We start from the raw sequence: 27,517 nt of genomic DNA, 5'->3' as shown, positions 1-27,517 counted from the left end.
TTTCCCCTCTTTTTCTCCTTACCTTTGGTCTCAGCAGAAACAGCCACAAAAGGATGTGGCTTCAGTTCAGTGTTTGGAACAGGTGATCAGCAGAGGTACTACTGAAACGTTCTCTTCCTCAGCAGTGTTTCCTGTAGCTCCTGCAGGTTAATGGCAGCTGAACCTGTTGATGTCTATGGAAGTAACTCATGTTCTCGTGAGTTCCTACGGGGTGTTAGTGTACCTCATTAAACAGGTAGGAAAAAGCAAGTCAGCTATGTGGAAGTATGTGTGAAACAACATCAGGCAGATGAAGTGACCTTATTGCTTAGGAGATGAGCTGCCCTGACATACTTCATGTATTCGTATTTCTCTCATAACTGTACAAAAAATTATACAGAATTTTATTTATAGAGTCTGTCTAACTTCATAGTGTAGGGTGTTCATTGCTGTTTCTTTATTTAGTACTCGGGTGGCCTAATTCATACTCACCATGGCAACTAATGTTAGATGACATCTGCTAAATATTCCACTTCAGTATTTCAGTCATGCCATATTTATATTACTCCTAGCTGACTAACAGTTAAGTGCTTTTCCAGCTTCAGGGGAGATAAACTAGAAACATAAAATATGTGTCAGTTTGGACATTAATCTTATGATTATAGATTACCTTTCTTTGTGTTGCTTCAGTATCTACTAAGACTGTAATTAGTATATTTTTACAGACAGAATATGCTTCCCAATTTGTCTAAAACATCAGTTGTCAGGAGTTGTCTATCCTGAGAAGTCTAGAATATAGGATGGGAAAAGATCACTTTGGTCCAAATCCAGTACCTGCTTTGGGCAACACGCTATTCTTTCTGTGAATCAGGTGCAGTGTTACAACTTTCTAGGCTAGCTTGGCAGTGCTCACGATTCTGTTGTCGGGCAGAGAGCTTCTGTGCTTAAAGAGAAATGGTTGTAACCATATGCAGTTAGCTCCTATTTATTCTGTGATCTTCTTAGTTAATAGCTTTCTCCCTATTAGTCCTGTATATATAAAGAATAGATACATAAATCTGTAGCTGCCTTGCTGAGCGGTTTGATTATGTGATTAGAGGTCGCCACCTTCCCATCTTTCTTGAAGTCTCTTTTCTGTCCCTGTCTGATCTGGATTTTCTTTCCTTAGTGTTGGTGACGGGGATTGCACGTCAATGCCTTAAGCGCTGGTACGGATCTCTGCACAGAAACTGTGATGCATGCCTGAACTCCTACTGGTTAGGAGTGCTTACTATTTTCCAGTGATCCCTGATATTAGAACTGTATGGTTGTAGGAAGACCCTTGTTTCCTCTTTAGTTACATTATTCACTAATGCTAATTCAGAGACTTTTGTATAAATGACATAGTACTGCAGAAATTGAATACAGTTCTAGGGTGTTCATCACTTCACTGTCATTTGGTTTTCTGAAGAGTGTCTCAATCCTTAGTGTTCCTGAGGCCTTACAGACTTGTATATTCACCCTCCTGCCTGCTGGTTTGTCAGACCCACTTACAAGGTGATACCTGGTAATTCTAGTCCTAAATTCTTACCAGATTGCCTGTTTGCTGTATGCTTTCAGTTTTAATAGCTTTTTAAATCTGCCTTAATGCTTTTGGCAATCTCCATTTTTGTCACATGAACTCTTTTAATGGCCTTTTCTTAAAAATAACCGAACAACAAACCTATGACTACAAAGGTTTCTGAAACTTAAAGATTCAACTATTCCAGTCTTGTCACAGAAGCTTTGTATTTCCTTGCAGTGAGGCACCACTTTTTTTGTCTCAAAAGCACGAGCCTCTCTCCTTCTGTGTGTAATAACAGGTTGTACAGCCTCCACTGGAAGAGTCAGTGATCAGGTTGACAGAAGCCCTTAGTGTAGGACAGGTTACCTGGTAAAGCAGGTGTTGATTGAGAAGAGGTTTTATTAAGCTGGAACAAAATAGTCTTAGAGTTACTGTGGCAGGAGGAACACCTTCTTGTTACCCTGAGCTGATACTCTGTTTTTTGATATAATAAGCTATAGGCAAAATGATGTGACGTTTTAATAACAGTGACAATGTTTTAACAGCCTTCCTGGCCTCAGAATGGGTGGTACCAGTGATTAACAGCTGTAACTAGTTCATCTTGATCTCAATCAGAGATTTTTTTAATGTGAATTTTCTGAATACTTTTATTCAGCATGTGACCATCTCACAGAGCTTTGGTAATTGTGCTGGTTTTGTTATCCTGTTGTAATTACAAGTGCTGCTGTAATGGATGAAACAGCTGGTTATCTACTGTAAATGTATAATTGGCACAGTAGTCTGAAACTGTAATTTCACAGACTGTGTCTGAATTCTGTTGGCCCTTCAGTAACTGTTTGCTAACTGGCCTACCTCAGTTCTGACCCTTTCAAAGGGAAGAGAATATTCTAATAACCAAAACCAAGCTATCAACAAACATTCTCTCAAACATTTGTTATTATTACTTATAAAATTTGCAGTTGCTGAAATAGATGTAATACTGGTTTTGAAATGTACAGCTCTGAAAATAGAAGGATTTTAAATTTGGGTAAACCTGACTACAGTATTTGCTCCTAAGTGCTAGATGTGCATCAGCACTTCACTTGCTTGTTTGAAGGTTAATCAAGGTAATTTAAAAACACCTCACAGGAGTTCAAGTAAACATGCTCTTGTGATCAGGCATCATACCACTTTACAGTATGGGATTTGGGAACGAAGTACTTTCATACCACTGTGTCATGTGACTTAGTTGTTCAGCACAGAGCTACAGATACTGAAATCCAAGATGTTACAAAAAGTTTAAGCTCTGTGTATGTGCTGGTGCACTGTGTCAGGGTACTGAACCACATGATTTGGAAACTTGCTGACGTGGTGAGTCTTGGACTTTCAAATTAGACGAGTCACTGAAGTCAAATTAAGGTCACTGTGTGTTCAGTCTTTAACCACACTTTGACAGAAAGCTCTATAAAGGGCATTTACTGTATTGTATCTGATTGGTGATAACTTGACCAGTAGTTTTGAACAGATGAGGCAAAGGAGAGTGACAAAGCATTTTCATGTGTGTGTTAGCCTGGGCATGCTTTACAGATTGAATATGGACTAGGGTACTTAAGAGCTGTATCAAATACTGCAGTGTTATGCTGCCTGTTTAAGGGTAACTCTTGGCTCTTTAATAATAATATTGTCCTTCTAATGTTTTGTGAAGTCTGCAGTAGGATCATCTGCTGTTCTTCAAGCAAGCTGATGATAATCCATGATTTGCGTGGGGTTTTGGGTATTAATAGGTATAAATGGGCCTGTACTGAAGAATCAGTCAAATGGAAAATAGCCCTAACGGGGTGTATGGCACTGTGGGAATGAAATGGTGAAATAAGGGGTTTTTTCCTAATCTAGTAATTCATCTTTTCTTTTTGAAATATGTTTTCTGTAATTATATGTAGGTTCCTTACCTACCCAACGTGGACTGTCAAGTAGTTAAATAGCTTGGTACCACTTTCTACTCACCTTGAACAAACTCTCTGCATAGAATGTATTGCTGCTGTTACTTCCTCAACTTTAGTACAAGTGTATTTCCAGATGTGCTTAAAGGTCCATGGAAAAATGACAGGAGCGAGGAACACTTGTGTTCCAAGATGCTGGTGTCATCTAATAGTTGCCCAGGGCTTTGAATGGATTATTCCTTCGTAGTAGTAGTTCAAGTTTCATTGCTGATGTAGCATTAGAACTTCTGAAGATTTCTCAGACAAGCTTTTTTTTTAGATTTATGATCAGCTTGTTGCCACATTGTTTTGCTTTTTAGCCCAGTAGTGTTAAAACTTGCATGCCAAATTGCTTTGAATTTGTGCTCATCCAAAATGTGTGTTTATATGCCATCTCTCAGTGATTGTGTGAATATGGGAGTAAGGAGAACTTGCCAAGCTCTTGGGTATCGTTATATCCAAGGTTTCTTAAGAAGAGCCAAGACTTCTAACATTTTTCCTCGGAGCTGCCAGTAGTAGCAGCTACTAGATTTTGAATGGACATGATGTAGCTTTACCTCTTAATCCCATTTTCCCTGGCAGTGTTCCAAGGGAAATGAAAACTTACTTGCAGTGTTAGCAAAGTAAATAAAGTACAAGTTACTCCATTACCCTTGCAGAAGTTTCAGTTGCCAGTAGTGAAATGAATAAATGGGGCAGTCTTCTGTGCAGAATTACAGGCAGGTACACATGAAAATGAAATATTGTCCTGTCTTATTTGTCTTGCAGAACTGATTGTGCTTTTAAAGTGCAAAATGGTCAGGGGATTACAGTTTTCTTGTGCGTATGTAGAAGTAGGACAAAGGGAGGTTGTGCAATCAACCTGAATTGCTGCACTTTCTAAGCTGAGAACTTCCCATAGAAGGACCCAGTGCTTTTGAAAATGCAGTTCCCAAGGGAGGCCTCCTTTGCTGTGATGCTGTAACTAAATTTTCTTAGCTTAGTTGAAGACTGATCTTTGATCCTTTTCCCTTATACTAAAGTTTCTTGGGCACTGAACCATTACTGCATTGGACAGTTCAGCTCAGCATCTCAATTGGACCTCCATTTCTTGGAAAAAAACCCCCATATTTTATCTAGCTTTTATTATCTACGTCTTAGAATGATTCAGTACATCTCACTATTCTTTTAGATTCTTTCCCAATAAACAAATTTCATGTGACAGAATAACTAGGCCAGTGACTTGGTCTGGTTAGATGGTGATGTGATAAAGTTTTGTTTTCAATTGTGACCTATGGAGCTGTTTATAGAGCTTTGTCAGAACTACTCAGCCATTTGCATAGATGACCTTGATAGGAACCAAGAAGTTAGATTCACAGACATAATAATTCTTGAACTGAAGGTGGTTTGTTGTTGACTAAGAACTTATCTCAACAGCTTCTTATTTTGACTTTCCACCTTTGCATTGCATTTTTTGAATACTCTTCTCGGTTGCTTTTGCAGTTGAAACTAGCTTCTAATCACTCCTTAAAAGGGCCTAGCTAGGCAGGTCTTCTCAAAATGCAGTCATTTCATGGCTTGATGTCAGGTTGCAGTGTGAATATTAAATTTTCCTAAATTATAGACTTTATCAAATAATACCATCAGCATCCTTTCAGAGTTGAGTCACTTGTAAGTTGGAGGGTTTTGCACATCATAGTACATTAAATGAAATTTTAGAAGACAAAAATGCTGAATAGTACTTATGGTATTGGTATGATCATTAGCATGTTGGAGGACAACTGATTTGTTGACAGTTCATTTGAATGACTACTTTCAGAATATGTATTTACTGCAACTGCTCTTGATGTAGGGAATGAATAAAGGTCCTAGTCTGACCTGTAAAACAGTGAGTATGATTCACAGCCCATATATAATTTTGTAATGCATTGTTGGCACTTCTATCTAAGTGCACGGTTTCTACTAGAGTCCTGACAGTGGGAAGGTACTGGACAGTAGTTCCTGAAACAAATCCAAATATAGAATCTTCTCTCTGTGGTTTTATAAATATTTTACATTACTATCCTGGCTAAGCTTGGAATCCTGTGAATGCCAAGGAATTTGACAGCTTTATCAGTGGTAACTTTTCCAGACAACTACACGTTGGCCTCTTAAGAGTCATTGCCTAAAGTGGAAATAAAATGTTTCTGCAGGTCTTTAAGCCCCAGCAGCTACTGTTTGAGCTGAATCATGATTTTTTTTTTAAATTTTCTGTTTTACCTGCATGCTTTTATTATGGGTTTTGTTCTTAGTGTATCTTGTCTGCACCAGGGTTGTTGGAAACTGCTCCAGGAAAGAGCTGTTCAGTGCCTTATTCATTAGCTGCTGGTACTAGGCCTTTGTTGTAAGGGCGTAGGTACCTCGCAAAGGCAACATGCAGCCTTTTGATGAACAAGGTGTTGAATCTTTACCATGATGTACTAGTGCTCAGCACAGCTTCACAAACAGTTTTTCACACACCGTGCTCTTGCTTAACTTGAGGTATCAGGAGTGTGCAGAAGGACTGTGGAGAAAAATATTCTGGTTCTGTCTTTCAGTGCCTATTTAAAGTCTGGAAACTCACAGCTGAGACTTGCAGAAGTGAAGGGTGTGACTCCAGGTTTCTCAGGCAGCTTAGGTGGTAAAATACTCTCCCCCAGTTGCAGATCACAAAGCAATGCTATGATAGAAATGCTAGACATGGATTGGAAGGGAAAAGGTGCACAGGAGGCTGACTGCTTGTCCTCACAGCATTGCTAATACTTAAATTTTTTCTCAAAATTGATGTATCAGACACTTAAGGGTGGCTATCACGGTCTGTTTGGCTGCAGTTGATATTGCTATTGTATCTTTGTTTTTGTGACATTCAAGTGTTTTTCCCTTTATGATGCTGAAAACCTGATGAAGAGCCTTTATCTCCTACTTAATCGGATAGTGGAGTGTGATTGCCATTGGTTAAAATTGGATGAATTAATGAAGAGGTGGTACGAGTTAACTGCAGGAGCTTGCTTTGGTCTGTTGCAGAGAAGTCATAGCTGAGAACAAAGCCTGTAGCACTTAAAGATGTTTCTGTGAAGTAAACAATGCAGGAAACAATGATAGGAGTATAAGGTGTCCTGCAGATGAGTTTCAGTTCAGGCTTTGTATGTACACCTCAGTATATTGACAAGTAATGGCTTCTGCTTTGATAGATAGTATTTTGATTTGGGTGGTCAGTATTTTGTTTGCTGCTGAACTGTAACTGTTCTCTCTTCAGGGGAAACTCAGATGTGTGCCAGTGTGCTTGCCAACTCAATCTATTCTGTTTTGTCCTCAGACTGTTTCCAGGAGAAATAAGACACTAGTAGCCCTAGTGTTTAGTTAGCTTTCCAGATTGAACATTAGCCAGCAGTCTGCCCTTGCAGCAAAGAGGGCTGCATTAGGATTCCTGCTAACAGTGAGTAATTTTTTTTTTCCAGGTGGTATGGTCAAGAAAAGGACTACAATGTTCTAGTTATGGATCTTCTTGGTCCCAGCCTCGAAGACCTATTCAACTTCTGTTCTCGCAGGTTTACGATGAAAACAGTACTTATGTTAGCAGACCAGGTACGTGCAAATCTTTCTGTGAGGAAGTTAAAACTTCTGAAGTATTTTATGCAATGTATATCATTTAAGTCGGCTAAGTAGTGTTTTATGCAGTATTGTATACAGCTAAGTGAAGACTTGACCTATATAGGAATGAAGGAATAGCAGCTTCTGGGTCCTGTGGCATACAAAGTGAATGTAGGCCTGGAGTGGGAGGGCAGCACAGATACCACCTCCTTCATGTTCCAGATCTAGCAAGCACGTTTTTAAAGTATCAAGACTAATATGGGTGGATTAACCCCCAATATCAGCCACGTGGTAGCATTAGGAGATCTGAAGCAGTCACCAGCTACAGCAAATCAGATTCAGTGGAAACCTGTTATGTATTGACTGGTGAACAACATACAAGTCTGTAGGTCTGTTTTTATGCTATGTCACTATGCACTCACAACTGGTTTGGTTGCTGTGGTCCTTAAAGAGAGTTTTAAAAGCTGTTAGTAGAGATGCCACTCAAACTTATTCAGGGCCTCTAAAAATGACATCTGTTAAGTTTTTTCAAGCAATTGATATTTTTTCAATGTGGTCATGAAAGTACAGCATTTGAAATGGCCAGCCATATTTATTTCTTGCTATTTGATAAATACCTTGATTGTGCTGTCTTCAGCTACTTGAAAAGCAGTGAAGGTTTCTCAAGTTGAATTTTCAGTGGTAGTTTAAATTTCATCTAATATTACATAACTGATGTTAGCACCAAGTTGTCACTTAGCCAGATGCTCGTAGAATCCCAGGCGCTTGGCCAAGGAAGCTCAGGGCATTTGTATGGAGACAAGGTCAGCTGTCCCAGTTCTCTGCTGCGGTGAGTGAGTGGTATGCTTGCTTTAGAGAGCCTTTTGCCTGCTCAGTTGACTAGAGCCTGGGTGTTACAGCATCTGCAGGGAATCTGTATGGTTTTTATGGAAAATTCTTTTGCATGATAAACACTAATTAGTTGTTTCCCAGATGACATAGATGGGGCGTATGATATCAGTGCACGGAACTGGCTCATAGTCCAGTAGAACAGCTATCGTGGGTATGATGTTGTAACAGTTCAACTCACTAAAGACTGTATGCAGAGTGTTTTTGCAGCTGGCAAGCAGGACCGCGTAAAGGCATGTGCTGTGATCTCACGCACAGGAAATTGCGTGACTGTATGGGATGATCCAGATGTGCCAGAGTTTCTCTGCGTCCTCATTGCTGACTGGTTTTCCTGGATTATGGTAGCCGAGTTAGGGCAGTATGAGCCATGATCAAGTTGATACTTGCTCCGTGAAAACTGGAAAAGTGACGCTTGATGGATGAATAACTGGGATAGGGGGAGGGAATGAGCTTTAAAATTGTCTTTGTGGTAGGTATAGAAAACTCTTGTTTGAAGTAAGGAAAAGAATTTAATCTTTAATGAGCTATTATAGTTAGAGCATGAATTTGAATGTCTGGAAAATTGTGTTTAATCTGCCATTTCCTGGCAAAGATTGCAGAATTTCAACATAAATTTATTTGAACAGCATACAAACCCCCCTGGTTTTCATTAAGCAAATAGAGCAACTTAAGTTGCAGAGGAAGGTAACACTAATTCATGCTTTCTTTGAAGGTTTAAGTGAATTGTATTGCTGTCATTGAAATGTTACCTGTTTGTGTTTTTTTTACAGATGATCAGTAGAATTGAGTATGTGCACACAAAGAATTTTATACACAGAGACATTAAACCAGATAACTTCCTAATGGGTATTGGGCGTCACTGTAATAAGGTTAGTCTGATGCTCTTTGTTTAAAGGATCCAAAGGGAATGGCTGTGTTATTCTACTCAAGCTGCTCAACCTTTTCAAAACTTACTGCTAAAACTGATGTTTTGGATGCTAAACCATGATACTTTAATGTCAGAACTTGGGTTTCTCAGTGTCCACTTCTAAATGCAGTGACAAACATGTGGGTCTCTGACCCATCCGGTGAGATGCACTTGACTGCAAGGTGATTTCTAGGCTTGCAACAAGCTTATAAAGTAATCCTAGACCAATACTGTGCATTTTTTAATCAGTGATGGAGTTTCATTGAGATAACTGTTGTAATAGCATTTTTTCCTCAATGATAAAGTAAAATCTTATCTTTTGGCTTTTGGGCTGACTTCTGGGATTAAAAGAATTCATACCAACGTGGGAGCACCTGACCTACCAGTCATAAGGGCATTAAATCTTGCAGTGACAGACTGGTAAAGTGAACTCTTCAGCCACCAGAATTGTGGATGCAACTAATAGCCAACATGTACACCAATTGCCTTTACAAATAAATGAATTGATGTAAATATGTTCATAGAAAGCTGTTGTGTTTTAGAATATCTAAGTATCTTGTACAACAAAACTGCTCTCAATTTTCTTGGCAGAAAACAATGGGGGGGCTGAGGTTATTGCACTTGTTTGGATGGGTAAATGTAGTCAGAAGTGCATGTTTCCCGTTGAAATCCTTATATAGTAGAAAACTGTCTTTTTATTTTATTTTTAGTTCTCTTGAGTGAAATATGCTTAATCCTGCAATTTGTATGTCGAGCTCGGGCAGACAGGCAGCATTGGCAATGCATTAAGCATGCTACTTAATAGAAATTAACTTCAGGACAAATGTATGTGATCGAGCTGTTTATTGGAAGCAAGATTCCCACTTCTCTACATGCCATCAGAGAATGTCTCATGTCCTTAGGCACTACCAGTGTTTCAAATGTTTACCTTTGTTTGCCTGTATGAATGCCAACTTCGGGGCCATGAACATTAGAAGGGGAAAGCGTGATTAACATGAGATAACAGCTCTTGTCTGAAGAGGTGCAGTGCACTGAATGTTTAGATACAACCATTGTTGGAAAAGCTTGTAAGTCCAGCTGAAAGGCAGTCTTTATGTAATCCTGTTGCTGTTACAACTTTGTTTGTTCCCAAGTTTCATACTTTCACTCTGTAGAGCTCTATTTTTCTCTGCTGTGTCGAGCAGTTAGGCTCCTTAATTTTCTGGCATGACTTAGAGTATAACTTTAAATTTTTTCCTAGTTTGTTTCTGATTTCCAGTTCTTTTGGGCCATTTCCCTGTACTTTTGCACAGTCATGCTAGGTTGGCATTGCTGCACTGTTTCATCTTGATGTGGATTAATGGCCTAGAAAATGCTGCTGTGCTTACTTTAGTGGAGGAACACATTAGATTTGCATCAGCTGAAATGAAAGCTAAAATTGCCTGTAAACCATTAGATTTTTGTTTCCCCATTAGTAAACTAGTTAGGGAGCCACACAAATATGGTGGTAAACACTGTGAGCATGGGCTTCCTTACTGTTGCAGGGTTTTAGAGATGAGGTGGTACTTGACAGAAGTACAAATCACTAAGCTTACATGAGCAAAATGAGGAAGGGGTTGCTTCAGTTTGGAACCAAGTACTTTGTCTGGGGAACATGCCTCCAGACAGTATTGATGTTGTTTCTTTTTGTTACTAAGTGTAGTTTGGGGTTTTTAGAGATGACTATACACAGTTTGAAGAACATCACAAAGACTAGAATAGCATGGTAATCTTGTTCCAGTAGCTTCCTGTCAGTTACATTTAAAAAAAAAAAAATCGATTTTTTTCAAATTTTAAATTGGTGATTGGGAGAAATTTTGCTCCCATCTTAAAAGATGAATTTCCAGCTCTGCTAGAAATAAGCCCTGCATGCTTATGAAAGTAAACTTTAAGGTGACTAAATGCCTTCTACCTCTTCCTTACTGAAGATTTACTTTTTCTGAATGTCTTATGGGGGAAGGGCAGTTTGTGGAACCAAAGGATGCTTTTGTAAGCAAAACTTCAATTTCCTTTTTTAATAGAGCCAAATGTCACCATTGCTATCCCTGGTCAAGGCAGTGCCATTTTGGAGCGGCTCACAGATGAAATTTACCTTGTCACACCTTTCAAATTTTCACCTTTGAAAAAAAAAAAAAATAAAAAAATTGAACATACATAGTTTTTTGAAAAATACAGTGCTTGGTGGAAGAAGGATGGCATTTGGCTACCCTGTTCTTTCTCGAACGCCTCGGTGTTGCCTGTCTGCGCCAGCCGTTGTTGCAATGTAAGCAATACTGTTTGATGCACTGCCACCCTCTATTGTTTGTTCAGTGTTTAGAATCTCCAGTGGGGAAGAGGAAAAGAAGCATGACTGTTAGTACTTCTCAGGACCCATCTTTCTCAGGATTAAACCAGGTCTGAACCGTCTCCTATTCCAACCTCAACCCCAGATTCATGTGCTTTATTTTGGTTTTGTTTTTTTTGGTTTTGTTTTTCTTTTTTTTTCTCTGGAGAATGTAGACCTTGCAAAAGCACCTCTTATGTTGGCATTATTCAGACATACTTGGCAAACATGTAACATTACTAAGATGTTTCCCTGTGGCGCTTGTTTAAATTGTAGAGTTATTTCTAAACTTGATATTAAAAAGGGCGAAATGTACATGCTTGATTCCAGATGCAGGTTTTATTTCTGTCCTTTAAAACTCAATCAGTTGAATCTAGTGAAGGATAGACATGCCACCCTAGTGAAATAGCTGGGCTTCTGCGTAGGGCTGTCAGCTTGCCTTCCTGTAGGGCTTCTGCAGTGTCTTTGAATGCATGTGAAGTAGTTCTGTTATCGCTTCAGCCAGACTCCTTCCCTTGCAGTTTTTGTTCAAATTCTTTCCAGATGTTTAATGAGGACTCTCATGTTTTCATCTATTGTGCTTATAAAATTAAATTACTCCAACAAACTGTACCTTGGAGAAGCAAGAGCTTATCTTGTAGTGCTACATGTAGTACTTCTGACTCTCTTCCAGAGAAGATGAATTGAAGAGATGAAGACATATGCCAGTTCATAGCAGGACAGCTGGAAATTGCTGAATATGAGTCATAGTTTGGCCATAGAATCGGTCCGTAGCTTTCCACAATGATAGTCTTCATGTATTCAGTCCCATACAGCTAGCTGCTGTACGCAAGCTGACAGGCTTCTGTTGTTTCCTTCTGAAACTTTCTTATCAGTTGAGGCAGGGACTTTGATCTACTTCTCTAGTTGCTCTTGGCAGAAATCTTGCCCTACTTCTCCAGTTTCCTGCTGATCCTGCAACAAACAGAATTAAGGTGGTATGAGGTTATCTGTGGGAATGTGTCTGTGTCCCTGCTGGCAGGCGTTGGTATGTTCTGTGCTCCTCCAAATCAGGCTGTATCTTCCAACTTAACTCTTTGCAAGATGGATTTACTCCTTTGACCTATCTAGAATGGGAAATACAGAATGAGCTTAACCTAGGGAACAGAGTAAGCTTCCCCAGAGAAATCAGTGCTGTATAATAATCTCCAGTTACTTGACTGGTGTTAAACAGGTCCATGTTGCTGAACTGATTCCATTTTTTCTTGTTTGGTTGGTTTTTTTAGAGGTTCTACCCATACCTCTCAAATGCAAAAGTATCTTGTTCAGGTCTAACAGAGTTTGGAGTAGCTGTGGAAAAGGTAGAGGATCATTTACATTTAACACTTCTGAAGAAAGTGCCACCAAGTCAGTGCTAAACAGAACTAGACACCAGCTGTTTATGTATGAGGTGTGCATCCAGTGATAACTGCTTTGATTCATCAACTGTGACATCGCCCTGTTGTACCATTAATTAATAGCAAGATCCCAAGGATTACAGAAAGCACATGAAGACTGAATTGTTGAAGTGTTTGTAACTCAATGTGCAGTGAAAATATTGATTGATGTGTAGTGTTTGCTTTTCCCTCCTTCTCAAGACACAGTATTTTGCTTAAACTAATGGGCAAAGGCCCTGCAGAAGTTATCGCAGAACACACATCGGAGGCTGTCATCAGATCAGAGCTTTAATCAGAAAATAAGGGATTGCATTTGAGCTCAGGCTTTGCTTCTAGGAATGTTGCATTTGCAGTATAATAATAACAACATAAAGCTTTTTACTATCTGCTTTAGGACTTCAGTATCAAAATCTGCTTATTTCCTTGTAGCTGGAGGACATGTTTGTGCTCACTAAGTGAGTAACTACCTCTAGTGGTAGTTGTGGTGGGTGCAACAAAGGCAAGACCCTCCCACACTTCCCTAAACTCTGACCAGTGCAGTTGATGTGCAAACTTGAGTTTACCTCCCCTTGCTCAGAGCATTCTGGACTTTCAGGGTGACTTCCACTAGGACAGCAAATGTAAAACTGCTGTGCCTTGTGTTTGTGTGTAAATCATGTCAAGAGTTCAGGTTTTCTGCTCCAGCATCAGTGGCTTAAGAGGTTTTTAGGTTTGTTTTTCCATTCTACCCTACCTTAGCTAGAAAATCTTCAACTGGAATTCTAAAACATACCTACTGAGCAAGTGAGAAACTTTCAGTCTTTCAGTATCTCTGATACTTCCATGTTGAGTGTCACTTTGTAATTCACAGCAATTCTGCATACCAGATGACCCTTAGGTTCGGTTTGGGATGCAGGTATACCTGCATATCACATCTCCAAAACTTGTTTGTATTTAGAGCTGTATCTTCTGTTCTGGAATCACCTTTAAGGTGAACAGGTTTTTACTGAGAATTTCTTGAACCTTATGTCATCTTTCCATTGTATCCCTACCCAAGCTACTCTTGTAGTATTCATTAATGTGTAGGGGTTGCAATACCTGATCCTGTAACAGTATTCTAGTGATGGAATCAGGAGCTCAGCCTGATGATTTGTAGCTTGAAGACTGATTGCTAGAATTGGAAATGTTCCTTATGTACTTCTGCCTCAGCTTTTTTTTTTTCCTAGTCCTGAAATCTTGTCACAAGAAGGTACAAGTCTGTATTAACCTTTGTAGATAGGCTGGATATTAGCACACTAATTAGCACACACTCAGTTGTTGCTAAATACCAAATCGTTGGGCAAGCTTGGTTACTAGAAACCTAAATTACATTCCATGTACTAGGCTTTAGCTTCCTGGCTATATTAATATTATCAACAAGTGTGTCATGCTATACAGTTGAAAGCAAGTTGTCTTGTTTGCTGTTGAGGGTTTTGGCCTCATGCTCTGAAGAATGGCCAGTGCTCTTTGAGATGTAGAGAAGGATACAAGCTGTGCACCACTTGCCTTAAGCTGCTGAGCTGCCATTAACTTACCTGTACATGTAAACTGCTCTAGTGTGAGTTTGTGAAGTGTGCTTTTGCACATACAAGTTTCCTTCCTAAATTGTGCACTGTAGTTACTGAGTTTATGTGATACAAACTGCAGTAGTAACATTAAATAGTTGTAGAACTAAGATCACATGCACAACCTAATCTATTCCACTGGATTGAGAAAAGGCTTGAACTAATTCACGTCTTCAAGTTTTTGAACTGGCTAGATAAAGCTAGTTGTGACTTTGCACTGTTACTTTGCTTCCTCTTAACTGTAGGCTGTTACATTGTGTGGGTGTCTTAAAATGTAGCTAATGCCTAGTGATTCCTTGTACTGCATAGGAATATAATCTATTTCCATTTTTCTTTAAGTTATTCCTTATTGACTTTGGTTTGGCCAAAAAGTACCGGGACAACAGGACAAGGCAACACATACCATACAGAGAAGACAAAAATCTCACTGGCACAGCTCGATATGCCAGTATCAATGCACATCTTGGCATTGAGCAGAGGTGAGTTCAAGGAAAGTACTGCTGTGATTTTTGAAGACTGCAAGATGATTTTATTTCTAAGACTCTGAAGTCTGAACTAATTTTATATGAATATATCCCTTTGCAAGTGCTTTTCTTTGTGGTTCTCTATGCAAGGGTAAGGGAAACTTGAGGTACTGGAAAATGGTGAGACACTGGAGCAGGTTGCCCAGGGAAGTGGTGGCTGCCTCCTCCCTGACAGTGATTAAGGCCAGGTTGGATGGGGCCTTGAGCAGCCTGGTCTAGTGAGAGGTGTCCCTGCCCATGGCAGGGGGGTTGGAACTTGATGATCGTTAAGGTCCCTTCCAGCCCTAATCATTCTATGAATCTAAATAAATCCAAACATCAAATTTGCAGACATGAGGTGGATGTTCTGCATACTGTTCTAGGGGTTTTTAAAGGATACTTTGATGTGGGTCTGTCAAAGGACATTCACAAATAAAGTGGTGCACTTTCCTGGTTTTATTGGTTCACTGATGCCACTGCTGTCTGGCTTGAGATGCAGTTCTGTACCCAGAAAGCTGGTGTCTGAAGCTGGTGTCTACGCCCTGTTTTCTCACTTCCTTTCTAAACTGTCACTTCTCCTTTTGACCACAAGAAAGACTTAAAGATCTTGTACTTCAGTGCCACTGTGTTTTGGTTTCTGGTATATACAGCCATAGTTGTGGCTTTGTATGTAATATGTACCTGTGTATGTGTGTTACACTTGAGCTTTGCTTTATCAACAAACATCATTCTATATCTTGGTTCAGAAGCATGTTGCTGTTACAGTATCCTAGCAGTGGAGATCATTTGGAGTTGTTAGGTACTCATGAGACATGAAGCAATGCATCTTCTCCTTACCTATGCCTAGATACTGTCATTTATGAGTGTGATAGTATGCCTCACCACATTGCTTGGACATAGCGAAAACTTCCCTGAATGTCTCTGTCTCTGACTTTCAGTTTGATTAAGATGACAAAATTTCTGGAGGTCAAGTCCAGCAGAACATGTAACTTACAAATACTTGGTGCTTTAAAATGCTCAGTGTTTCCTATTTGCTTTAACTTCCTTAAGGTTTCTTGGGTGTATTTTATTGTCTGTCAGTGTCGTTATTTAAGCTTACTTGACATGGGGGTTAAATAAGGTAAATGACAGGTGTCATTTCTGAAGTAAGTACACTTCAGAGAACCTAAGCTGTTCTCATAAGGGAATAGCTGTGCTAGCACCCTACAGCCAAGGAACTGCAGAGGACTGTTGGTTTTGAGTTAGTGGTCTTGTGCCATCTCAGCAGGCACTGGGAATTCTGACCTAACAAGAAACGTAGCTTGGTGCATACTGAAAGTTATTAAATTGTCTAGATAAGCCAACAGTGAGGCAAACCAGTAATGTATTCCTGTAATCAAGAGAAACCAGTCCTGAAGCTTATGGTGGAGTATTTGAATTGTTAGTGCTGCCTTTACATAGAGGAAAACATGTTCTCTGACAGTTAATGGCAGCACTTCTCAGGGAGCAGTTTGCAGTTTTGCCCATTTCTTGTTTCAGTAATAGAGAATTTTGCCCAGTATTGTTTTCAAAATTTTGAAAATCACTCTTTATTACGGTTGAGCACATACTGATACCTGTTGCAGAACTAAATGACTCCTGCTACAAAATCATGAAATTAAATATTGAAACAATGAATTTGATGGGGGATGGAAACTACTAATCCCTTTATTGCTTCTGAATTTACCACTGCCTTCTCAGAAAATGGAATTTTATGTCATGGCCTCATGTCTGTTCACTGAATCCTGTTGATGTTCTATTGTTCTAGTTCTATTCAGATTATAGATTTTAATAGAGCTAGCAAGTTTTACAAGATAGAGTTTGTGGTCTTAGTATAATTTTTCATCCCTCTGTCTTTGGCTGTGGCTTCACATTACTGCTGAGATGATCTTAGAGTTGGCTGCTCTCAAGGGGGGTGAACCAGTCTTCCCTGACCTGACCTCTGGGCACAGCTAGTGACTTTTTTGTCCTTACAGTCCATAAAGCACCAGCTAGCCTCTTTCCTCTGCTGCCAGGATCTGGAGGTAGATCTGTCTGGGTTCTTACAGATTACTCTCACTTGAAGGGCACTGCTTTACTCTCACACATACGTACAACCCTGTCTGCAATGCTGCTCTCAGGCTTTTACTCCCTTGTGGGGCTGGTAGGTACAGAATCCTTCCTGCCACCATTTGCATAGTTTCCTGCAGATCTGCCTGGGTGGCAAAGCAGCAGCAATACCTGTCAGCTTCTCTTGATAAGGGAGCTGGGAGGAGTTCCTTTTCTGTCCCATGTTAAATAGATGCAGCTGCAGAGGGGCAGTCAGAGGAAAAGTCTGATTGTACCACAGTTGGGAAAAGGCAACTTTGCCAAGAGAAAAAAGTCACAGAGTGTTTTTTCCACTTCAGTGAAGTGTACTAGCCTTAGTAATCATGAAGACAATGCAGCAAAGTATGATGGTGTTTGTGTGGTTAAAATGTGGATCTGGAGCAGATGCAGTACAAAAAATGCTTCAAGTCTTTTAGATGAGAGTTTAGGTGCAAATTCTCAGTGATGTCTATGGATAGGTAATTTTGGAGTACTCTAGCTGCCTTGAAAAGAGACTTCTTGTGGGGAGAAAGCAGGGGAACCTCTCATGCAGCTTTTTAAGTACTGCATGCCTTTGAGGAATCATGAGGCAATTCTGGGTTTTTAACAGAAGTGAGGGAAGAAAAGAGTTGGGTCCTTTTGGGGCTACATGTGTGTATGGACCCCAGCCTGAGGCAAGGTTCACAGGGTGGAATGTTACTGAGGTTAAGGCTGATGCGTGTATCTCATACAGTGGTTCTTGCAGGTAATAGTTCTAGAAACTGAAGTTAGTCAATTCCCCCGTAATTAAATTGGAAAAACATAGTTTCTTTTTTGTTTTCCATAGTTTTTGTTTGCTAAATTGCTCTAATGTAACTGCAGATGGAAACTTACCACACACAATACCTACTGACTGTTCCTTACTTGAAAAATGAGTAGGATCTCCTTGCTTGTGAAGGCTTGTTACATGTCTGCCAGTGGAATCCTGAACATCTGGAAGTCTTTGCTGTAGGAGACCTTCCTTTGCACCAAAGCTTAGGTTTTATCCCTTTTATTTTTTTTTTTAAATCTTGGGATGCTTGCAGTATTTGGAATAAAGTATGAAATGTCAAAACTTGTAATTCATTGTGTTCTTCCTCTTTTTCTAGTCGTCGGGATGACATGGAGTCCCTAGGCTATGTATTGATGTACTTTAACAGAACCAGTCTGCCTTGGCAAGGATTAAAGGTAGGTTTTGTTGCCTTTTTCCCTGCCCTTTTTCTTTACATTGGACTGGGTAGGTGGTTGTATATAATGTTTAGTTATACAAAGCAGCTTTTGCCAAGCTATGATAGCTCTACAGTGTAGAAGAAAGATTGTTTCTCCTTGTACAGCAAGCAAAATGTGTTTGTATGACTGTTAAAATTTATGCTAAACAATAGTTTACATCATCTTTGCAAGTTATTACTGTCCACACATAGGCTGAGGCTCTCTTTGGGAGGTAGAAAATAGCATTGTTAGTGGCTGTTTGAACCACTGTAGAGAGCAAGGTCATCAATCATCTCACCTGGCAAGTTCTGCTCTAGGGATGCGTTCAGGTTATGGTATGAGTGAAGAGTGATTAGCCTGGTCCAACTATTACCATGTATGGTAGCCAAGTGCAAACATGGCAAATACTACTTATTTCTGTTATACAGACTTTGGTGATTTGTTTCCATGTTTTAATTGTTTTTCTTCCTCTGTGTGAGAGTTGTGTAACTCAAATGGTGTTGCAGCTGCAAGTTCTCTAAAAAGGCAAGCGGGTTGTGAAACACTAGAACTCTTCAGCTGCAGATGAATGTAATGGCTGCTTACTGAAGCACCCAGGCAGCCCTTGAATGGGGTACTGAGTGGGAATTAATAGAACTTTGGCAAATGCAAATGCAAGTCTGGTCTGTTTAATGAACAAAAGCAGCAGCTAGAACTACACGAGCTATGCCATGTGATGGAAGCATTAGACTGCGACAAATGGTATTAAACTGTGTCCAGATCTTAATACCAGATTGACCTTCATTCTCTGCAATAAGTGTGTGGGACTTGGAGATTTCACATAAAATACTTATGGTTGACCAAAGAATTTTTGTCATTTTTTTTTTGCTACTGTCCTTGTTAATCCAGTGTTGCACAATATCTCTTATATTGTGACCTACATGTTCCACAGGCTGCAACAAAGAAGCAAAAGTATGAAAAGATTAGTGAAAAGAAAATGTCCACTCCTGTTGAGGTTTTGTGTAAGGTAAGAGTTTCCAAGTGATGTCATACTGTGAAATGGAAGTTCTTTTCTTGTTTTTTAAAGTTGGAGCCAATATATTAGTCTCACATGGCATTTGCAGCTGAATAATACTTATCTGGCAGTCGTGGGTGCCTTGTGTTTGACCACCCAACAAGACAGTTGGTGTATGTAACAGGGCAGGCATTCACTGCTATTTCTTGGCATAGTTCCTGCCACCATCATTCCAGAACTTGGTGACAATGTTGGCTGTGCAAGCTCTCCAGCTCTTAAGTGAGGCTTGTTTATTTCTTCAGCTTCTTTAGTGGAAGTTCTACATGTGCCCTCTTGGACAAATAAAACCAAGGTAGAACTGTATGGCTTTATTGTATATACTTGTTTCTACCTTTTCAAGGTTGTTCAGATTGTCTTCTCTATCTCAATAGAGGCTGTAGTGGAATTACCCATCGAGTGATCTTTAAAGCTACGGTGCAGGAGGATGTTTTTCCAATCTTCTCCTTTGGGTCCTAAAACATATCTTGAACTGTGGCAGCCACGTGCTTGGTAAAAGGCCCTTGAGAACACGTGGTGATTTCTGCAGCACCGATGATGGCTCTTCCTAGGCATGCATGTTTGTGTAACAGCATCTTCCAAAGTGCTGAACTGATACACACCATGTTTTCTTGCAATACAGCACGATGCTGTATATCCTCCACACTTAAAGCCTATGTGTAAATAGACAATAAATAAGTAAAGCAGGGGATCTTTGAAAGAAGTCTTGATCATTTACATCTTCACACTTAATGGTAACTGACCTTGCCTCTAGTAAGCTCAAGTAGATTATCAAGGAAACATCAGTGGAATCTTTTAAGAGAAGATTACTACTTATTTCACAGTCCTAGTTAATAAGAACTAGGCTTAATTAGGATGAGTGAAGTGCTTAAAGTTCTCAGTATGTATGCTCTGGTAGCAGAGGACTCATGATTGCAAAACATGCATCAGGTAACAGTTCTGGGAAGAAAGGAATGTGTACCTGGTACCTTGATGATCAAATCCACTTTCTAAAATACAAAATAAATGAATAACTAGAGGCAAAGTGGAGTTTACACATATGAGAATTCAGCCATTTTTTCTCTGCCATTATAGTAAAAAAATACAGCTTGTTTTTGTCATCTTATAGGGTTGTTAGAAGCTTTTTGCTGCAAGCCATGGCTTGATTAACACTGTTGATTTACAGGGATTCCCTGCAGAATTTGCCATGTATCTGAACTACTGTCGTGGCCTGCGCTTTGAAGAGGCACCAGATTACATGTATCTGAGGCAATTATTCCGTATTCTTTTCAGGTCAGTCTCAAAGTGGAAAAGTACAGAAATGTGCCAGTGCTTTACCAGTAGGTGACTGCTCTGTGGGACTTGCACTGCAGAAGGCTGCTCTCTGTGTGCTGTAGGCAGTTTTTCCCTGACTCTCCATTTCAGAGTTTGAAAAGCTGTTTAAAGGATCTGAAAAACATTGTTCAACGTCAAGAGAATCTCTTCCTTCATGCTTAGTTTGTTGTTGCATGATCTCACCACTAATGCTAGAGGGTTGAGTCCATGCTTCCAGTTTTGTTGCAAGTAGCTTAAGTAGAAGTGTTGGAAGCTTTTTATGTTTGGAGGTTGGAGATAGGACAGCAGTACTGCCCCGGGAGATGGATTTCAATGGAGAGGAATAGTACTGTTTATTTGAGCTTGTTAGAGAAACCAGGACCACAACTCAGCCTTGTGGAGTAAACAGCATCTGTTGGAAGAAGAGCTGGTACTGATCTCAAGAGTTGCCCTCTAGGTTTTTGGAATCCAAAGCAATTTTTATTCAGTGGTCTATGATACTCTTTAAAACTACATATAGTAAGGAAAAAGAAGCTGATAACCTCAGTAGATACAAATGGATAAGCTGGGTTATGGGAAGTGCTGCTTCTACAAATGCAGACCTCTGTGTGAACAGTGAAGAAAGTGCTGCTTAATGGTATTTGGGCTTGCTTCAAGAATCTCTGACTTAGTAATACTTAGTTTTTATATACCATCTGTAATCTCCAGAGCAGCTACAAGAAGTTAACCTGTAGTTCTGGGTTTTCAGCAAAGGCTTGGTATGAGCAGTAAGGATGCTATAATGTGTTACAGTAAAGTGTTTCACTCTTTTCTAGGACCTTGAATCACCAATATGACTACACATTCGACTGGACAATGTTAAAGCAGAAAGCAGCACAGCAGGCAGCCTCTTCCAGTGGGCAGGGGCAGCAGGCCCAAACCCCCACAGGCAAGCAAACTGACAAATCCAAGAGTAACATGAAAGGTTAGTAGCCAAGAGCCAAGTGACGTTACAGGAAAAAAAAATTACACTAATTTGGACAATGTTGGCAATTCTAAGTGTTAGATCAAGGAGGTGGTTTAAAAAAGTTATTTGGCTGTTAATTAAAAAAAACCAAACCAAACCAAAAGACGTCCTTGGAGAATTTGACTACTAACTTTATACCAAAATGTCCTTGTTCTTCATATCATTTCTTCTGGGGATGTTGGGTCATTTTAACCACTGCATCTTTTGCTCCCGCATTAACCACTTTCCAAAAACAAGAAACTGACTTGGTGTTGGGAATGTGACATTTTTATTTTTATTTATATATATACATATATGGTATATATGTATATACATAAAATCTATATGATGTAATCCAAAATCCTAGACCTAACACTTCTTAAGCGATAATTCTCATTAACGAGGCAAGGATCTAGAGACTTTGGGTTCTACCTTGTTCCAGCTGGTATAGTGCTGTGGGTTTGCTTCTCTTCTGTTATGCCTCAAACATTGGAAACAGAAAATTGTGAGTGGTCTGGGTTTCTCCAGTGGGTTTACATTGAGACACTTGATCCAGAGTGAAGGGGCTGGACAGTGAGCTCCAAATGTCTTGCCTAAATCATGGAGTAACCCCAAACTGCTGGGGACTGCCAAGTCACAATTTTCTGAAGTACCTGGATGTTTTGGTGTGGGAATTTAGATTTCTTGACTATTGAAACTGTTTCTAGGTTATGGTTTCAAAGGGAAATGTTGTGAAATGTTCAAAAGGTAATTGTGTAAATACCAAAAACTCTGTTCTGAAAAGGCACATACACATTTTTTACATGTTGTAGCAGTTTTTAATTTCTTGGTGATGTAAAATCTGCCAGTGTTAGTCTAGTAAGTCACTAACGAACTGCTACAGCTAGTGACTATTACAACCAGTCTTTTAATGAAACTGATTCCTCAATATGAGCTATGGGTGAAATTGAAGCTAATGAGGTTGTTTAAGAACAGACCATTTAGTTTCCTGATGGACTTTCCTCATTACACTGTCCTTCAGAGTAACGAGGTCTGTCGCTATAGCCATGGAGAAACTTGTTTTTCTAGCAGAATTTCATTGGCTCTTGCATAGAGTAACAGACTTCTGGGGCAATGACTTCTTCCTTTCCACCCCCATCATGAAGAAAAAGCTCGTGACCTTTGGATTGATCAAGCTGTAATGTCAGCAAAGCATTAAAAGACTGCTTGTCAAACATTAGAAGACTTTCCCAGCTTCCTAAAACAGTTAGCTTAGTCTCTTCATCAAAACAGACATTTCAGATTTCTCAAATCCTTCATGTTTTTTTAGTGGGAAATACTGGCTGTCAGTGAAGATTTTCTGAAACCAACTATGCTCAAGCAGGAGTTTTGTATGCTCTGTGTTGCTGTCACATTGAAGATTAATGAAATACCTGGTTTCTTTTTTCCAGAATTCACTTAAATTCTCACATAGTTGCTGTAGCAAAGCGTGTGCTGAAGTGGCTTAAAAGGCTTCATGGTATCAAATTATACTCCTTGGTAACCATACCCAGGTTAATGATAGTACTGGAAATAGCCAATAAATGCACCCGTGAATTGCTGAAAATCTTAATGTATACCGTACAAAGTGCAAGTACTGTTGAAGTTGTGCCTCTGGGGAGTGAAGCAGGGGGTGTGAGAAATACTAATTCTTTTAAATAATGTCCAGAGACTTAACATGACTCCATTTATTTGGATAGTGGCCTCACTTACAGGCAGTCCTGGCTGCATTAACTCGGGTCCGTATTAAATCATCTCATTGAGTCCTACAGGTTATTCAGGCTGAATATTCTGTCTGGTTCCAGGGTAACCTGTTCTGTCAATGGCCTTTTTTCTCTCTTTTTTTTTTTTTTTTTTCCCCTCTTTCCTGCCCCTCTCTGGAACCCTGTGCAGGGCCTTTTGTAACAGCAAGATCAGCTGTTTCTGAACTTGGGAGAGGCGAACTGTTTCAACAGACAGAGCTGCTCTGCTGACTCTGGGAAGTTTTAGCTCCTGATCTCTTGACAGTGCAGCAGTTGTTCAGGTGTGACTTGTAACAATGCTTACAGTCAGCTTCCCTCAGTCATAAAACTGACTCAAGCAGTCAATCTCCAGGATAAAGTTGATCAGTTCTATTTGCAAGAGGTGTTTTTCATTCACTTCAGTGGAGAGCTCTGGAAGCCTGTCAGCAGTCCCACTAGGATTCACTGGATGCCTATGGCTGTGGCAGTACTTCTCAGAACAGACTGTTAGTTCACTACCTGAGATTTAGCCAGCTGACGACTAAATACTTGTCACTGCTAGTCTCTCTGGCTGCTTAATAGAGAAGTTTGAACGCTCCTCAAGCAGAGGAGCTGGTTAAGAGTATGACAGAACTGTGGCCCTTGCCCACTGGTGGGATCTGTGGCTGTAATCATCATAGAGCATCCCTCACGAAGCACAGATGGTCAGAGCTGTGGGTAACACCCCAGAGGGACAGAGTGATGAGTGTACAGACTGGAGCAGGCCCTCCATACAGTGAAGATTTGTTAGATGGCAGCATAAACTCTTCAGTATGTTCTTCATACTGGTAAACTTGTGTGTGCTACATCAATGTCTCAACATCTCATGTGGCAGCTGTCGTTGGGAATATTTCTTTGTAGTCTTACTTGAACTTGCAAGGGATGTTGCAGGTTGAATCCAGCTCCCTATTGCTCTCTGTAGAGCTGGACATTCTCTTTCCTACAATACCTTGGATTTGATGTGTTCTAATAGCACCATGTCCTTTCTTAGAATGTTGTTTGTCCTTGTGTTCAGATCCCACTTTCATTTGAAACATCCAATCTCCTAAGCAGTGAGTTGATCTGTTTCTTTCCGTGCTGTGAGCACGCTCCTCCTTTGTTGACTTAGTTTTGGCTGCTTTGATGGAGAAAGTGGTTCAAATGATGAATCAGTGTTCGCTGCTGAACATGCCAAGTGGAAAAACAGTGTAACTTCTGGTTGTATGCAACAACTAAAGGTTATGGACAACTTCAGGTCAGTGGAACTAAGGAATCACTAGGATTTCTGTGAGAATTTGCACTTGACTGGAAATGACGGTCTTAATACTGGGGGGGTGTAATAATTTCTAGTGCAGGATATTGAGATGTCCTTCAGTGCATTATGAATGGGTTCAAACAGAGCTACTGAATCTCTTGTAGATTACCTGTTGCCTATTCTGGAGGAGTTAAAGCTGTCATCTTGGGTGCTGTCCAGATAAATTATTTTGATTGAATGTCAGGCTGTGTTTAAGACTTGTTTGCACTTGCTTTTCTCTGGCTGATAGCGCAAGCTATAGCTGAGGTCAGCTTTGTCTGTATTTCACTCTGAAGAGAGATGTTGAAAAACTCTGAGCTGTTGCTCAGATGAATTTGTACATCAACAGAATACCATGCTGTTTGGAGGGCATCCAGAACGGAAACTTGTTTGGCAAAGTAGTCTTTGGTTGAGATTCCTGTTCCCTCTTTAAAGCACAGTGCTGCTACCTGAGTCACCAGAAATGAGTATATAAGCACTCACACGAAGGCTGGCTTAGCTTGCAGGAACTGTCTCTTTGAGGTCTGTGCATGTATTGCTTTTCCACAGTGTCTTGAACTGGTCATTTGGAGTTCTGAGCTCTGAAAGAGTTGTTCTTGATGCCCCACCTCCCCTGTCATATGAGTTTCACTTGTCCTTCCAAGGACAGAAGGTTCCTTGTTACTCTCAAAGGTTCTCACTTCTGTTCTGGTTGCCCCAGAGCGTTGTACGTATGCGCGTGTGGCTACCGTGCTTTGGCAGGGGGCTTGGACTAGATGATCTCCAGAGATCCCTTCCAGTCCCTCTCATTCTGTGAACACCAGTTACTGTACGGTGAGTTACTCCTGCTCCTTATCCTTCCATGCAACTGCTGTACTGTGTCTCTGAAGAGCACCCCTGCAATCAGATGACAGTTTGACATTCAAGGATATAAACACGGGACACTGCAGACAACTAGAAAACAATCCTATGAAATTACATCCTGCTTCCCAGTGGCAATAACACAACTTGTTTTCAAACTGTTGGTCGGAATTCCTGTTTGAGGAATGTGGCATCCAGCTGGTTTATAGGCCTGTTTTCCAGTCAGCAGTAGGTGTGAGGTGTGTGTTTGAGCTGAAGGGTGGTGGCAAATGCTGGGTAGCTTTGGAAATGGACACCGGGAACTCTGCGGTTGTGGGACAGTGCAGCATTTTCCCCTTTGAATGACCATAACTGATGTTTAATTCTCCAACTGTGAAGGCTGTTTCTCATTTTCATCCCGTATCAGTAAATTGCCCTTGTGTTTATCTTGCAGGTTTCTGAGCATGGCGAGGATGGGACAAAGCAGAGCAGATCGGAGCAGGACTTGTCACTCCCCAAATCCTAGAAATTTTAGTTCATACGTACACTTGCCAGCAGCTGTGGGCAACCATTTACTTGGTGTAAAGAACTTAATATCAGTATAAACTGGCTCTGGGCAGTGTCAGTGATGCTGCACTCTGAGTTGTAGCAGCTGTAATTGTGAATATTCCTGAGATAGTGAAACATGGTGTCCAGTTTTCTATTGCATTTTTTTCAAGTGGAAAAGTTAACTAATGGTTGACACACAAGTGGAGAAAATTGTGCATATGCCAATTTTTGTTACCTTTTTACTTTGAACTACACTGCTTATGAGATCTCATTGTTTTGGAAGAATGGCATGAACAGTCTTCAGCAACAGTTGTGATAATTGTAAATGCTCACAATTGTGCACTCTTCTCTGGTTATTCCTCCCTGGGTTTTGAAAGTTGTACACTTAAAACATTCTTAAAGTTGTTGGCTTCTATGTGCAACATACCAAGCCAGCTGACATGGTAGTAACCAAAGATTCCAGTTTTTAAGCGTATGAAAGACTCTGCCTGCTTACCTGTGCTAGAAATAACAGCATCTAAAGTGAAGACTTAAGAGAAACTTAGCGACTACTAGATAATCTTTAGGACTCTGCATTAACTCTATAATGTTCTTGGTATAAAAGGAAAAACAGCATATTTGTCACGAAATTTAGTTAACATCTTACAACTGAACCTGTATGTAAGTTGCTTAGATAAATGTAATCACTGTAAACATCTATATGATCTGGGATTTTGTTTTTATTTTGAAGCGGGAGCTTTTTTGTTTACAAGTTCATTAAAAACAAAAAATTGTTTCTGTAAGGAAATGAGATTTTTTTTAATTTGCCTTGTTAATTCAGTTTTAAGAAATCTACATTACCCTGTTTTTAAACCAAGTGTCAAGGCCATTTGTTAAGCAAAAGAAGTCATATTTCTTTCAAAATCATTTTAGACATAGTGTTGTAACTCTTCCTCATTTTGTTTTTAAATAAATTTTGTATTTTTTCCTCAAGGGGGAAGGGGCAGTCTTGCATTTTTATAACTTGTTGTTTGAGACCAGCCCTCTATATTAAGATTGGATTTCTTTTAAAAAAAAAAAAAAAGAGAAGAAGAAATGGCATCTTTTGCAGACCCAGGATTGGCAGCCTTCAAGTGTTGCAGTGTCATGCATCGCCTGGACTGACTTGTTGATTGCTAATGTTGAGAAAAATTTGAATGGAGAATTGGGATGGTTTGAAACCAAGGCATTTTCTTTCAAGTTCTTGTGAAGTGGATATGACCAGATTTACTCTTGTTCTTGGGGACAGCCTCGCGCCATGCAGAGTTCACATTGGTTACTGCCCCAGGCTGTCTTCCTTCTCACTCCTATTCTAGCCCAGCTGAAAGAAAGAAATACTTTTATTGCTGGTAATTCTTTAACAGTGTAATTTATTCCTTTATAGCATGTCAGAATAAATTAAAAAAATTGTCTGAAAATGCTGCCAGATTCCTATTGTGTAAATGTTGTTTGTACATTAGCTTTGTAGACAGCTTCCATGCGTGCAGCAGAGTTCCTGCTCACAGTTGATGTTTTTACTGTTTAAAAAAGGTCTTTTGTTATGAAAACTGTTTCATCATGATCAGAAAACTCGTGCTGTGCACGCTCTGCCATCGTGGAGAGGTAATACGGATCGAGGTTGTGCTCTTGGGCAGTCACTATGCCTGCTCCCTTCATGAGGAGGACCTGCCCCAAGAAGATGTTAAACTTTAGCTGGAGACCACTGCGTGCTAATAAACCCTTGTATAGATAATC

At 40.0% G+C, this 27,517-nt stretch overlaps 1 protein-coding gene across 4 annotated transcripts in view; it reads left to right on the top strand.

Moving 5' to 3' along the window:
- Positions 1-27,211, top strand: part of CSNK1A1 (casein kinase 1 alpha 1) — a gene marked incomplete at its 3' end in the record, with an annotated part of 33,809 nt that extends 6,598 nt beyond the window's left edge. Inside the window, exons 3-11 of one of the 4 annotated variants that reach the window (XM_084268517.1) lie at positions 6,936-7,062; positions 8,727-8,825; positions 11,192-11,275; positions 14,542-14,681; positions 17,918-17,996; positions 18,949-19,023; positions 20,234-20,340; positions 21,177-21,289; positions 25,671-27,211. In XM_084268517.1, coding sequence (XP_084124643.1) covers positions 6,936-7,062; positions 8,727-8,825; positions 11,192-11,275; positions 14,542-14,681; positions 17,918-17,996; positions 18,949-19,023; positions 20,234-20,340; positions 21,177-21,289; positions 25,671-25,678 — 832 coding nt within the window. Of the gene's footprint in view, positions 1-6,935; positions 7,063-8,726; positions 8,826-11,191; positions 11,276-14,541; positions 14,682-17,917; positions 17,997-18,948; positions 19,024-20,233; positions 20,341-21,176; positions 21,331-25,670 lie in introns of those variants that run through there. The other 3 variants (XM_084268515.1, XM_084268518.1, XM_084268516.1) reach the window with 3 other exon arrangements.
- Between the last annotated feature and the right edge of the window lie 306 nt (positions 27,212-27,517).

This window comes from Gallinula chloropus (assembly GCF_964237585.1).
Source record: "Gallinula chloropus genome assembly, chromosome: 10".
In the NCBI taxonomy this organism is placed as follows: domain Eukaryota; kingdom Metazoa; phylum Chordata; class Aves; order Gruiformes; family Rallidae; genus Gallinula; species Gallinula chloropus.
Note: the sequence above shows the minus strand (reverse complement) of the source record. Positions and strands in the feature narration are given on the sequence as shown.